The sequence below is a fragment of the Saccopteryx bilineata genome, chromosome 1 (assembly GCF_036850765.1).
Source record: "Saccopteryx bilineata isolate mSacBil1 chromosome 1, mSacBil1_pri_phased_curated, whole genome shotgun sequence".
Classification (NCBI taxonomy): domain Eukaryota; kingdom Metazoa; phylum Chordata; class Mammalia; order Chiroptera; family Emballonuridae; genus Saccopteryx; species Saccopteryx bilineata.
The window spans coordinates 208,703,808-208,719,205 of record NC_089490.1 but is presented as its reverse complement, the minus strand read 5'-3'; the positions used below and the strand labels follow the sequence as shown (position 1 = coordinate 208,719,205).

The following is a 15,398-nucleotide window of genomic DNA, read 5'->3' as shown; positions in this document are numbered from 1 at the left end:
AGGAAAACAACAAAAGACGATAGAAATGTGAAATCTGCACCAAATAAAAGGAAAACTCTCCCAGTTTCATACCTATTCAGTGCAGTTCGATGTGGGCTCACGCACAGATTTTTTAGGGCTCCTTAGGTAGCTATCCCGTATAGCCTCTACAGACTCGTCACTGACTGATGGCCTACCAGAACGGGGTTTCTCCAACTGCCGGTTTCCTTCAACTGCTTATCCCACCGAGTAATGTTATTCCTATGTGGTGGTGCTTCGTTATAAACGCTCCGATATTCACGTTGTACTTTGGTCACGGATTCGAATTTAGCGAGCCACAGAACACACTGAACTTTCCTCTGTACCGTCCACATCTTGACTGGCATGGTCGTGGGCTACTCCACTGTATACATGGTGTTACGTCATCATCTGCGCATGCGCACATGCTGCCACATCATCCTACAGAAACTGGGAGGGTTTTCCTTTTATTTGGTGCAAATTTCACATTTCTATCGTCTTTTGTTGCTTTCCTGTGACTGGTCAAAAGTGCGCCATGACTTTACAGATACACTGTATTTTAGACATGCTTGGGCCCTGGCTGGTTGGCTCAGTGGTAGAGTGTCGGCCTGGTATGTAGAAGTCCCAGGTTTGATTCCTTGTCGAGGCACACAGGAGAAGTGACCATCTGCTTCTCCACCCCTCCCCTCACTCCTGTCTTCTCCTCTCCCGCAGCCATGGCTCAAATGGTTCCAGCAAAGTTGGCCCCAGGTGCTGAGGATACCTCCATGGCCCTGCCTCAGGAGCTAAAATAACTTGGTTTCTAAGCAACAGAGCAGCAGCCCAGACAGGCAGAGTATTACCTGGTAGGGGCTGGCAGGATAGATCCTGGTCAGGGCACATGCAGGAGTCTATGTCTGCCTCCCCACCTCTCACTTAATAATAATAATAATAATAATAAGAAGAAGAAGAAGAAGAAGAAGACATGCTTGGCATTTAAAAAAAATTAATACCTTTAAAATTTAACTTATGCCTTGCAAAACAGCTTGTTAATTCCCCAAAATATTAAATATATACTTGCCATGTGACCCATCAATTCCACTCCTAGGTATATAGCCAAGAGAAACGAGAACATGACCACACAAAACACTGTACAGTGGTGTTCACAGCAGCGTTATTCAGAGTAGCCATAAAGTGGGAGCAACCCAATGTCTAGCAACTGAGGAGTGAATAAGTGCAATGTGGCCTATCTATACAATGTTATTTGGCAATAAAAGGGAATGGAGTACTGATATATCCTATAATATGGGTGAACCTTAAAAACATTATATTAAGTTTTAAAAGGCATTCACAAAGACTGCATATTTGTAGGATTTCATTTACTTGAAAAGTCTGTAATAGCAGACCCGTAGAGATAGCACTTAGGGCTGGTGGGCCTGGGGGTGACTGCTAACGTGTCCTGGGTTTCTTTTACGCCGATGAAAATGTTCTAATCTTAGATTTTGGTTCTGGTTGCACAAGTCCATCAATATACTAAAACCAGGGAATTATATATTTTAAATACATACATTTTATAGTATTATATTAAAGACATTTAAGAAGAAATCCAAAGAAAAATTAATCTGGGCAGGTAGATTTATTTCTATATTAAATATGTATTTACATATTTAAGTGAAATAATTAGAGATATATATCATTTATAGTGGTTTTTTTAGATGACTGAATTTTAATTTCATACTTCTTATTTTATGTGAGAAAGGTTTGGGAATTTGCATCTGATTTAAAAAAATACTCAACAACTGAAAGAGAAGGAATTTTTCTTTGTGAGAGAAAGTAGTTTCTCTCGCTTAGCAGAGACTTTTAAGATTGTAATGAACATGTTGGCTTGTCACAGAAAGCCAGAGGCTGCTCCTGGCAGAGTCATTAATAACTCATATGAGTTACCTGTGACAAATTCAGGGGTAATTGATATTAATTACCTGTGACAAGTGAATGGATAATTTAAACTCTTAATATAGACCATAAAGAATTTGAGTCAGTTTTCTGAAATATGTACAGTGCCAATGCATAAAATAGTGTCACAGGAATGAGGTAACCAGAAGGGAGGAAGGGAAAGCAGCAGAGCCAGGGCTTGATGGTCAAGCCACTGTGCCACCCTGCTCTGTGTGTTTGGTGAGGTCAGGTCCACATTGGTCTCGTGCTTTAAGAAGCTAAAGGAAAATCTGAGGTGAGGCACTTCAAAATTCAGATTCTAAAATGGAAATGCCAACTAGTCATTGAATAGCATCTTTTTTTCACACCCCAGTAAATTATAAATTGACAAATAATATATCTCCCTAACTCCATCTGTATATCTCTATCTATCTATATCATTTTAGCAAAAAAGAGGGATAGAGAGGGACAGACAGGAAGGGAGAAAGATAAGAAGCATCAATTCATAGTTGCGGCTCTTTAGGTGTCACTGGTTGTTTCTCATATGTGCCTTAACCGTGATGCTTCAGCTTAGCCAGTGACCCCTTGCTCAAGTCAGTGACCTTGGGCTCAGACCAGCAATCATAGGGTCATGTCTATGATCCCACACTCAAGCCAGCAACCCCGTGCTCAAGTTGGCAACCCCACGTTTAAGCTGGTGAGCCCACACTCAAGCTGGATGAGCTTGTGCTCAAGCTGGGGACCTCGGGGTTTTGAACCTGGGTCCTCAGCATCCCAGGCTGATGCTCTATCCACTGCACCACTGCCTGGTATGGCAATATTTTAATGTTTAGGATGGTAGGAGATGTGAATAGTCTGTTTTCGCATCTCAACTAGACAGTAGTCTCCCTTCAGGCAGGAATCATGTCTGTATTGTTCAACTCCTGTCTCCTATGAACAGTGCTTGATGCATAATAGACACACTGTACTATTGGATGAATAAAAGAATGATATTAAGTCATCAAATAAATCTCTCCACTGGGGACTGTTAAGGAGTATAATGAGTTGTATCACTCAGCTTTTACTGCAGTAACACCCAGAAATCCCACCAGCAGCAAATAAACATGTTACATGAGGGCCTGGCTCCACTGAAGCTCTTGCAGGCTGGGGATGGACTATGGGAGTGTACCATGTGCCTTCGTACCCTGAGAGACAAGCTGATGGTCAGCCCAATCTGTTACAGATAGTTCTATGGCCAGGGTTGATGTCCAGGGGCCAGCGAACATGCAGTAATCCATAGCATGTTCTAAGGAGGTGCTGGATTGTGTATTTGGCATTGCCCATACAACAGATAAAATAATGAGTTATTTCTTTTGCTGTACTCTAAGTAAAGCCATTGTTGATTGAAGTATGAATATTACTACAAAGGGGAGACAAACTAAATTTTGCAGTATGGGCCTTGGTTTGCCTTGACTCGAGTGTGAAGTTATGAAATAGAGACTACAAATCCTTTAGAGTTCTCTTATTCATCTATTCCACAGACAAGCATTGGGGCCCATGGTGATTCAAGGGAATAATGGGCGGGGCTGGATTAGGAGTGACTGCAGCAGTGGAGGCTGTGGAGTCTTTACATGTTCCTGACATTTTGTGAGTGATACACTATGTTCTTTAGTAAGAACCTAGAGCACACATTCTAAATGTGTTGCTATAGTCAACATATTTGTGTAGACCATCATTCTGGCTGCGAAGCGGGGTTGTCTTCCTGGAAGGTCAAAGTTTAGCTAAGACCTGGGAATCGTTGTCCACCATACTTTGAGGGTGGGGCTGCTCATTTATATCTTTCCAAGAATTGCATGCTGGCAGTGGGTTTCAGCAGCTATGTGGTAGGTAATCATTTGCTTGAGATTATAGTGCAGGAAGGTCTGATTCTGAGAATTGGGAGGTGTGGTCTGGACAAATTCTACACCATCAAGCCACAGTGGCTTTTCATCCAATATCTATGACCTGGGAGTCATGATACAGGGGATAGGCACTGACAGGAAAGTGGAGTACCCTAGGATATGATGAAGTTTAATAACATAATTATTCAGTACCCACTTTGTAGTAGGTTGGGTTCTAGAAATATATTAATATTAATAAATAAATGTATAATAGCGCTATTCTGATGAACTTATATCACAACCTCACCAGGACTCCTTTCCGGATGAGTGAGTGGTTCATCTAAAGCAGGGGTCCCCAAACTATGGCCCGTGGGCCACATGCGGCCCCCTGAAGCCATTTATCCGGCCCCCGCCGCACTTCTGGAAGGGCACCTCTTTCATTGGTGGTCAGTGAGAGGAGCATAGTTCCCATTGAAATATTGGTCAGTTTGTTGATTTAAATTTACTTGTTCTTTATTTTAAATATTGTATTTGTTCCCGTTTTGTTTTTTTACTTTAAAATAAGATATGTGCAGTGTGCATAGGAATTTGTTCATAGTTTTTTTATAGTCTGGCCCTCCAACGGTCTGAGGGACAGTGAACTGGCCCCCTGTGTAAAAAGTTTGGGGACCCCTGATCTAAAGGGATTATGTGCATGGTCTCTGTTCTCAAAGGAAAGACATTAGGCACGTTGTGGCCCTGTTTTTGAGATTTTATGTGTTGAAAGGACATGGTGTGTGGCAAAAGCAGAATGACCTGAATTAGGAACCTGTGTAAACTCAGTTTCCCAGCAGAAGGTTCGCAAGCAAAACTGTTACCATAGTGTGTGTTTCTGGAACTGCTTGTGCCTGTTGGCAACCAGGTGACGTGTGTAGGTCTGTGAGGAAGGCACGTTAGAAGGGAGATTGTGTTGGAGGACTCAGTCCGATGTTACCTGCTCAGACTGGCTAGGTTGACAGCTCCCATAGGTCACAGAAAGGGGCGCAGACTCCTGAATCTCAAGGAACATTTTCCTGGTTCTGGAAACCAGTCAGCCCATTTGGAAAGGAGACTCAGGGTTTTCCATAGAGTGCTCACATTCTGAAAGGAGGGGCCCCTAGGTTCAGACTGAGACCCAAGTTTATAAAAGTTGCCCAGAACCTCGGGGGTATGGACAATGAAGAGGGTGCAAGCACCAGTGAGTGGAAATTGTCAACATGAAATTCTGTATGGAAGAAATCCTATAAAACATCTAGAACTGATTTTTAAATAATCTATGCTGTCATTAGCATGCCATGGAAGAGGGCGGGCCACAAGGAGATCTTGTGTGTTTGCATGCGCTTTTGATTTCTCCTGTGACAGCTCTGCCCCCCAACTCCTGCCCGCAGGTCCGTGGACATCCTGGAGCTGACAGAGCAGGAGGAGCTGTTGCGCTTTCATTCCCATACCCTGCGGCTGTACTCGGCTGTGTGCGCCCTGGGCAACCACCGTGTGGCGCATGCGCTCTGCAGCCACGTGGACGAGGCGCAGCTACTCTACGCCATCCAGAGCAAGTACATGCCCGGTCTGCTGCGCACGGGCTACTATGACCTGCTCATAGACATCCACCTGAGTGCCTACGCCACCGCCCGGCTCATGATGAACAACGAGTTCATTGTGCCCATGACCGATGAGACCAAGAGCATCACGCTCTTCCCGGACGAGCACAAGGAGCACGGGCTGCCCGGCATAGGCCTCAGCACCTCGCTGCGGCCACGCATGCGCTTCTCCTCACCCAGCTTCTTGTGCCTCAATCACGACTGCTACCACGACAGCCCCGAATTCCCACTGGACACGCTCAAGGCCAAGACCATGCAGATGCTGATGGAGGCGGTTCGGGAGGGCGGCCTGCGCGCGCGGGACCCGGTCGGGGGCACCACTGAGTTCCTCTTTGTTCCGCTCATCAAGCTCTTTTACACGCTGCTCATCATGGGTGTCTTCCAAGGAGAGGACCTGAAGCACATCCTGCAATTGATTGAGCCCCGGGTGTTCACAGAGGCCACCCCGGAGAAGGAGCACCAGGCACCACCCAGGGAACCCTGCACCGACAGCACCAGGCCGGAGGGCACACGTGGGGATGCGGCAGAGGGGTTGCTGCAGATGAAGCTGCCAGAGCCCGTGAAGCTGCAGGTGAGCAGGGGAGAAATGGTGGGGAGGCCAGGATTGCAAGAGACTAAGACACTGAACCTGGTCTGTGTCCATGTGCCTGTATAGTACAGTTGTCTAGAAAATTCACTGATGTCCAATTGTTTGTGTTTTGGGACCCATCAATCTAATTTTCCTACATTTGTAATGAATTTGATGAATTTTCCAATTGAGTCAATTGACAATAGTTAATAAAAGACAAATTTAGTATGCTTGTCAAGGCGGCTTCCTTGGCCAGGTACATGTCTATCTGCCTCACAAGTCTGAAATCCTGTCATGGGTGTGTTCAGAAGCTCAGTCCCTGGGGGGAAATAGATACTTACTGATGTGTTTCTCTAAGAATATCTCATTGCTCTTTACATTAATGATCTGAAAGAATAGAATGGGTTACTAGAACACAGAAAGCTCTCCTGGGATTGCTGTGGGAAAAGCAAAGGGAAGTCTCTCTGAGTGCCAGCCACAGTGGGAGAGTGCTCTGGGAGCTTTGCATGCAAAACAGGCAGCATTGCAAGCCCTGGGGCAGGGAGAGGCCTGAGGCTGCAGGGGGGGGGAGCAGGCAGAGGTCAGATCACAAGGAATGTAGCCCTTTGAAGCTTATTTTAAGTTCAAGTAAAAACAACTGAGAATTTTTAGCAGGAAAATTTTATACTAAATCACAATGTAGCTGCTGTGGGTGAAACAGACAAGAAGGAAAGACACTCTACCGCTGAGCCGGCTTGAGAATTTTTAGCAGGAAAATTTTATACTAAATCACAATGTAGCTGCTGTGGGTGAAACAGACAAGAAGGAAAGACACTCTACCGCTGAGCCGGCTTGAGAATTTTTAGCAGGAAAATTTTATACTAAATCACAATGTAGCTGCTGTGGGTGAAACAGACAAGAAGGAAAGACACTCTACCGCTGAGCCGGCTTGAGAATTTTTAGCAGGAAAATTTTATACTAAATCACAATGTAGCTGCTGTGGGTGAAACAGACAAGAAGGAAAGACACTCTACTGCTGAGCCAGCTTGGTGTACGGCGGGCCCGGGTTCGATTCCGGGCCAGGGCATATAGGAGAAGCGCCCATTTGCTTCTCCACCCCCCCCCCCTCCTTCCTCTCTGTCTCTCTCTTCCCCTCCCACAGCCAAGGCTCCATTGGAGCAAAGATGGCCCAGGCGCTGGGATATGGCTCCTTGGCCTCTGCCCCAGGCGCTAGAGTGGCTCTGGTCGCAGCAGAGCGACCCCCCCCCCCCAGGGGCAGAGCATCGCCCCCTGGTGGGCAGAGCATCCACCCTTAGTGGGTGTGCCGGGTGGATCCTGGTCGGGCGCATGCGGGAATCTGTATGACTGTCTCTCCCTGTTTCCAGCTTCAGAAAAATACAAAAAAAAAAGGAAGGAAAGACATGGGTGGTCCAGGGCAGACTGAGTCGGACCCGAGGGAGTGGTGCTTCCACTAGGGTTCAGGGAAGGAAACAGACGGAAGGGGACAGATACTAGGGCTACTTAGAACCAGCATTGACAGAAACTGCTCTCTTGTGGATGGTGATATACAAGGTTTCACAGCCCTTTTTAACAATGCCTTATATTGAATCACAATTGGTATTAGTGCATTTAAATGGTTTTCAAAACTTGGGCAGAACATTCTCTGATGGGCATGTTTTGACTGACTTACTGCAGTTTAAAAACCCTTTTGGCTTTCTGTGAGGGACTACCCAGTTAGGCATTTAATATGCAGTTAAATTACTTAATAAACTTACATGCAAGGTCTGGAGATAGACAGTTCTAGAACTGGTGGAACACCGTGATATAATTTGAAACCCAGATCTTAGTATCTTTCTGTGATCCTTAGTCTGTGGTTGTCACCGTAAGGTGTTACCTCATCTTCCTCCAATGTTCATGTCATGACCCTGTAGCATTCACTTTGAGAAGAGAGTGTTCTGGTCTGTTATTAATGACGTAAAAGTTGTTCCCAGAAGATCCCTGGCAAACTTCTCATATGTCTCACTGGCCATAGCACCTATAGCTGCAAAGGAATCCTGAATACTGAGTATCCACCAGAGGGACACACATTAGCCATTCTGACTTAGGCAGACTCTGTTTTGTTCCCGGAGACCTCCTATACACAACCAGGATTCTGTTCCTAAAGGGGAAGAGCTGGCAGTTAGGCATCTCGGCCACTGATTTTGAGGAATTAAATTTAGTGTCTTTTAAATTGCCTTCTTAGATGTGCCTGCTCCTTCAGTACCTCTGTGACTGCCAAGTCCGGCACCGGATTGAAGCCATTGTGGCCTTTTCAGATGACTTTGTAGCTAAGCTCCAAGACAACCAGCGCTTCAGGTACAATGAAGTCATGCAGGCCTTGAACATGTCGGCTGCACTCACAGCCCGGAAGACAAAGGAATTTAGATCGCCACCTCAAGAACAGGTACAACAATGGGTTGAAAATTCTTTCCTTTTACTTTGAGTTTAGCTCATTCAGGATCCCTGCATTGCAAAGTGATAACATTAGTTACAAATGTGTTTCTCCCCATTTTCTTTAAACTAGCCATGTTGATGGAGTCAGTATTCTTACTTTCACCAATGAAACTACTTGATTAGTTTAAACAAATAAGAGACTTATTAATAGGGGTTGAGTGTATCATGGCCTCTTGGAGGAGCCCGGTTTGCCAGATTCTGACATTCTCCAAGCAAAACAATATGCAACCACAGATGGGTTGTCATGGCTGACAGGAGCCCTTTACCCCTAGGATCCAATGCCAGACCCTTTCTACTTTTATTTTAAATTTTATTTATTTTTTTAACTTTTCAATTATAATTGACATTCAGTCTTTATTTTAGTTTCAGGTGTACAGCACAGTGATTAGACATTTATATAATTTACAAAGAAGACAATTTTTCTTAGAAGAATCCTTCCCTAAAGGAACCAAATATCACTGCCTCCATTCTTGCTGGGTGATTGATCCCGTTTGTGGTTTTTCCTCTTGTTTATCTCCCAACTCAGGTCTCTCTAGGGCAGGGATCCCCAAACTTTTTACACAGGGGGTCAGTTCACTGTCTCTCAGACCATTGGAGGGCCAGACTATAAAAAAAACTATGAACAAATCCCTATGCACACTGCACATATCTTATTTTAAAGTAAAAAAACAAAACAGGAATAAATACAATATTTAAAATAAAGAACAAGTAAATTCAAATCAACAAACTGACCAGTATTTTAATGGGAACTATGGGCCTGCTTTTGGCTAATGAGATGGTCAATGTCCGGTTCTATATTTGTCACTGCTAGCCAGAACAAGTGATATGATATGCTTCCGGAGCATGACGCGTGCGTCCCGGGTCACTGGAAGTAGTACTGTACGTGAGCAACGCCGCGCTTTGCTACGCCGCCACATACAGTACACTGACCACCAATGAAAGAGGTGCCCCTTCCAGAAGTGCAGCAGGGCCCGGATAAATGGCCTCAGGGGGCCGTAGTTTGGGGACCCCTGCTCTAGGGTGCAGCAGAACCACAGGCACACACCTGAATCAAAGAATGAGTGAGTCTGGGGATGTGAATTTTCTGCAATCTTTCTCAGGAGGTGACTCAAAATGTGAGAAGTTAGATACTGTTTTGGTATCTCACTCTTACAGTTTCCTCCATATTCAAGATGCTTCCAAAGGAAAGGGTTTAAAGATTTGCTGCAAGATTTACTTGTCCTCAACAGAATGTAATTTCTTTGAGGGAAGGGGATGGACTTTTTGTAATTGCTATAAACATCATTTATTGAGCAGAGGACAAGACCAGCCTCTCCCAGAATCACTCCATTTGTTTGGCTACTACTGGGAGGTTTCTGCTACTGGGAGAGTCTGAAAAATAGAAGAAATAAGACTGGCTACAGAACTGAGAACCAGAGGAGGTGTAAACATGTGAAGTCAATACAGAACTGAAAGGTGAAATAGACAAATACATAGTAATAGTCAAAGACTTGAACATCCCTCTCATGAAAATGGATAAAACTAGCCAGAAATAAGAATATGGAGAATACAGTGCTATCATCAGCTAACAGGATTGTTGGATATCTGTGGAATACTCTACCTAACAGCAAGACACACATCTTTTTCTAGGGCCCATGGTATTTTTTAATCTGAGTGATAAATAATAATTTTTCATCTGCTGGGCAACATTTTACAAATATTTTAAAACAGGTTTTGGGCATCTTTGGTATTTGTGATCTTTGCTGTGTAGTTTCTGACTCCACTTTTCTTTCATTCTCATTCCAAACTTTCAGATTAATATGCTTCTCAATTTTAAGGATGACAAAAGCGAATGTCCATGTTCAGAGGAAATCCGAGACCAACTCTTAGATTTTCATGAAGATCTAATGGCACATTGTGGTAAGGTCTTTGTGACTTACAGCTCTTGTTAAGTGCACATGTACTGGAACAGAAGAGAATCTGTATGTGACAGGTTCACAGATACACACGATGCCTATTAGGGCCCACCTAAGAATCTTATTATGATAAAAAGGTTAACTGACCCTATGAGGGAAGTCAGAAAGGGTAGAGAGATCAGAAACATCATCAGATGGAGCAGACCATATCCAAAATTCTCCCTTTCCCCTTCCTCTTTCCCTCAGTGGCAAGATATGGGGAAGGGGGTGAGGAATTGTAACCAGGTGCTTTGGACGAAGAGTTGATTGTTAGGATTGAGTCTAAAGAAATTTGATCACAAACAGTATTTGAACAGACTGCAGGGCCACTTTGTAGGATTTGCCAAAAAAATCCAGCATTTGTCTTATGAAATTAATACCTAAGAAAATTCTGTATTAAATTATATGTTAGTAACCCAAGTCTATTATGGTCATTCTCCCCACTTCTTTTCTAAGAACTTTTTAAGTGGCACGGATTAGATTGTCTGGGTGTGCTTCCTTCTCTGTTTATGCAGTGCTGGGGTAAAGTCTGGTTCCAGTGAAAGAGGTGAATTAGCAGCCGTTTCATAAACAATATGCATAGCATCAGTGGTACTATTATTTTATTTTAATAAAGAGACTAAAAGTACTGCCTTGCATATTAATTCAGCTTATGAATATAGAACCACTCAATAAATGCCATGAGGCTATGCCATATGTATAATATGAGTAAGGGGATATTTTAAAATGGTAGCAATGCTTCAACATGAAGCATTCCCTGCTTTAGGGTACCTAGTTATAAGCCTGTTCTTCTTGCTAAATCTCAGTTTATTAAAATCCCACTGACACTTATGGAGGCGAGTGAGGAGGTTCTCAGGCTGGCAGAACTGCAGGTCCCGGCGCCCGAAGCCAGAGCTGCCTGTGACAGCTCCAAGTGCAGTCTTGATCTTGTCTCCTGAGTGTTTTTGTTCTCTGTTTGGTTTTATATTTTGTGCTGGGTTCTGATGGCCATGAGCCCACAGAAATGATGGGGAGAAGAGAAAGGAACAGATGCCGAGGTGTAAGCCTCCTGTGAGTGCTCGTGGGCAGACTTGCGCAGTGGTGTCCAAAGTTTCAGACTTGGCAACCCTGCTTGACGCTGTGAATGGGCAAGGTGCAAAGCCTGAGAATGATTTCTCCTAAATGAACTCCTTAAATCATTTTTTCTTCTTGTCTTCTTTCTCTTCACATTTTTCCTGCTAGGAATTGAGCTGAATGAAGATGGGTCCCTGGATGGAAACAGTAACTTAACTATCAGAGGGCGTCTGTTGTCCCTGGTAGAGAAGGTGACATACCTGAAGAAGAAACAGGCCGAAAAACCCATGGAGAGTGATTCCAAGAAGTCGTGTAAGCAGTATGAAAGGGCACTGCAGAGTGACCCAGCTGCGACACTAACTAGCCCCGTACCACAATAGACAAGCCAGTGAGACAATTGAGTTTGCAGCTTCCAGGAATTGGCTTCTTAAGTAGATACCCATGGCTGCCAGAAACACGCAGCAGCCTCCAACGATATTTGTAGAAACAGATGGAGAAAAAGCAGCATTATAAGGGCGGATGGGCTCCCTGGAGCACTAGAAGTTTAGGTATTTGATTGGAGATGATTAAGAGGAAGCAAGGGGAGTAATTTAGACTTCGTATCTAAATATTATGCAGTTGATTTTCAAATATTCTTACATGAAGTTAAACCTTTTCTTAAAGTTGAAGTAGATATTGTCTGACTATATTCTGGTCCTGAAATATTTTCTAACGTGTTACAAACTTCTGATTTGTGCATGTTTCATTTAACTGAAGAAACCACTGATGCTCTATGAATCAAGGCAGCATGCGGGCATGGATGTCAGATATCCATGCTCACCCAGAAAGGTTGGTCAGGGCTGGTCTGGGAGATCCGCCCGCTGGGTACCCCACTCCTGAGACTCCATTTTCAGATGCAATGCTGGTTCATCAACAACTTTTACTGAAAGAAAAAAACAACCACCATGAAATTGTGGGGTTTTATTTCCACTAACTTACAAGGGAAACTTTATACAGTTACTTTCAAAGTTATTCTTTAGTGTCTCAACCAAATTTGAATCAGGTCGTCTTTAAAATCAGAGTTCAACATTTCCTATACTCATGTTTTGTTATCAAGTTTATGATTTTGAGCTGTTAAAGAAATCACAGCATGGTTTTGAGATATAAGGACGTATATTGGTATTTTATCTGCATTTTGTAGTGGGTTATAACTGGTACTTTTTCTTAAATCTGTGTTCATAAACAGATTAAAGCAGTTTAAATAGCTTTTTTTTAAAAATCAACCAGTATATTTATGATAGGAATTATGTACCTCACAATGTATGAATTGGGTCACATCAACCCTACTTAGCTTTGATAAATGTATTTATTTTATGCGGTGTGAAAGTTCTATTGTTTTTAGGTGTACTACATTACATAGCAAGTAATCCTCTATATATGGAATGACTTTCCACTTTAATACAGTTTCATAGTTAACTCCTTTTGAAGACATTATAAGTGAGTCTTAGGGATTCACATTTAAGCATAAATATAATTACATGAAGTCACTATAACAAATGACTCAAATGAGACAATTGGATAAATAGCTCCTTAAATGCCTATGGCTGACCTTAATAAGGACATATGATGTCAGATCATCTGGAAGTAAAGTAATGGAACAACAACAACAAAAGTAATAGTAATAGGATAATTCATATTGATTGTTGTATGGATTGCCAACAGTAGTTTTAAAAAAGTGGCTGCAATTTTGAAACAACTAAAATTCTTTAATTATAAGACTAGTTCTTAAAGAAAAGTTTGTGTATTTTCATTCTTACATGTCTATAACTCATCTTTATTGACTTACTGATATATTTTGACATATATGTATATATAGATATATACATATATTCAATGTTTATAAATGTTTAAATGAAGTGTTTTTTTTTCAAAGAATATTCTGGTACAACTATAGATATGAGTTTGGGACTATGAGATATGCAGTTGAAATGCCCAACTAATTTGTCTTCTCTTATTTTTTCCTTTTTAAAAACTATCAATAATGACTCTACAGCCACTCTTCAGCAGCTGATTTCTGAGACCATGGTTCGATGGGCACAAGAGTCTGTCATTGAAGACCCTGAGTTGGTGAGGGCTATGTTTGTGTTGCTCCACCGACAGTATGACGGCGTTGGGGGTCTGGTCCGGGCCCTGCCCAAGACCTACACCATAAACGCTGTTTCTGTGGATGACACCATCAATCTCCTGGCCTCGCTTGGTCAGATTCGCTCTCTGCTGAGTGTAAGGATGGGCAAAGAGGAAGAGAAGCTTATGATTCGTGGATTAGGGTAAATTTAATTATCATAGCCTTTTGTCTTAGATATTTTTTCTTTCTAATAGTTTATCCCAATGCAGTCGGTACATTTATAAAAATATGTTGTCTAGATTGCATGATCAGTAAATTAGATTGTTTTTCTAGAGATTATGTTTTAAAGCTAAATAGGAAAGTTGCTCAATAATGAAACATGTCTTTTACAACTAGATTCTAAGATGGCTGTGATTCATAGAAAATACCTTAAGAGTTTGTTTCTTAACTACTCAGTAATATATAATCATATATAAAAACACAGGTTAATAAAAACACATTATAATCCAAAGGGAGACAAACACACACAAATTTTTCTGGATCCATTGGGCCATGAAAGAAGAATGGGGACTGGGAAGCAGCATCATAGCTTGTGCTTTGTGTAGATCTGGGGGTAACGTTTGTACTGTATGTGTGGTTTCAGATCCCCCAGCTGAGACATTGACGTAAGAATTGGCCTAGTGCTATGCTTTCTCAACTCAAGTTACTCTGAGATACTGTAAAAAAAACCCTAAATACTACACAAGACTAGCCCACCATCAAACACATAGGGAACAATCCACCATAAATAAGGGTCTTCATATACAATAAATTATGGAGTTAGAATACCTCTCTCAAGAACTTCAGATGATAGAAATCTGGAAAGAAAACATAAAGATACTGTATACAAAGGAATAAGTGATATCTCTAAAAGTAAGACATGCAGTAAGTCAGGAAGGTTTGAAAAAAGTCCAGAAACAACTTCTAGAATTAAAAAATATGAAAATTGACATAAAATACAGTTAATTAATAATCACAGATAAGATAGAGCTAAAGAGAAAATTAATTAAGGCATCCCCAAACTATGGCCCCGGGCTGCATGCAGCCCTCTAAGGCCATTTATCCGCCCCCCCCCCCCCCGCACTTCCGGAAGGGGCACTTCTTTCAGTGGTGATCAGTGAGAGGAGCACTGTATGTGGTGGCCCTCCAACCGTCTGAGGGACAGTGAACTGGCCCCCTGTGTAAAAAGTTTGGGGACCCCCGCATTAGATCATAGATCTGAGGAAGTTACTAATGCAGCACGAGGAGATAAGACATATGAGGAGCTGTGAGGCCCAGGGGTAGTGTGAGAAGGTCCAGCATATGCTGAACAGGATTGCCAGGAAAGACGCTGTTGGGGAACTAAAGAGGGGATATCTGAGGGCTAGTGGCTTGAGGCTTTCAGAACTGATGAAAGATGGAGTTTGCAGATTTCATAAAGCACCCTTATTTCCACATCTACAGCTGGATATAATGTAGCATGAAACCATTGTTACATAGACTGTTTAAGAAAAAATTGGGAGGAGCCTGACCAGGTGGTGGCGCAGTGGATAGAGCGTCGGACTGGGATGTGGAGGATCCAGGTTTGAGACCCCGAGGTTGCCAGCTTGAGTGTGGGCTTATCTGGTTTGAGCAAAGCTCACCAGCTTGGACCCAAGGTCACTAGCTTGAGCAAGGGGTTACTTGGTCTGCTGAAGGCCCACGGACAAGGCACATATGAGAAAGCAATCAATGAACAACTAAGGTGTCACAATGAAAAACTGATGATTGATGTTTCTCATCTCTCTCCTTTCCTGTCTGCCTGTCCCTATCTGTCCCTCTCTCTGTCTCTGTAAAAAAATAAATAAGAAAAAATAGGGAGGAAAG

General features: G+C 42.8%; 1 protein-coding gene across 1 annotated transcript in view; it reads left to right on the top strand.

Annotated features, from left to right (window-relative positions):
• Positions 1 to 15,398, top strand: part of LOC136319452 (ryanodine receptor 2) — a gene marked incomplete at its 3' end in the record, with an annotated part of 236,616 nt that overhangs the window by 188,797 nt on the left and 32,421 nt on the right. The window contains exons 33-37 of the mRNA XM_066252709.1: positions 5,174 to 5,954; positions 8,173 to 8,373; positions 10,217 to 10,322; positions 11,579 to 11,722; positions 13,443 to 13,716. Of these exons, the coding sequence (XP_066108806.1) occupies positions 5,174 to 5,954; positions 8,173 to 8,373; positions 10,217 to 10,322; positions 11,579 to 11,722; positions 13,443 to 13,716 (1,506 nt within the window). The remainder of the gene's footprint in view (positions 1 to 5,173; positions 5,955 to 8,172; positions 8,374 to 10,216; positions 10,323 to 11,578; positions 11,723 to 13,442; positions 13,717 to 15,398) is intronic.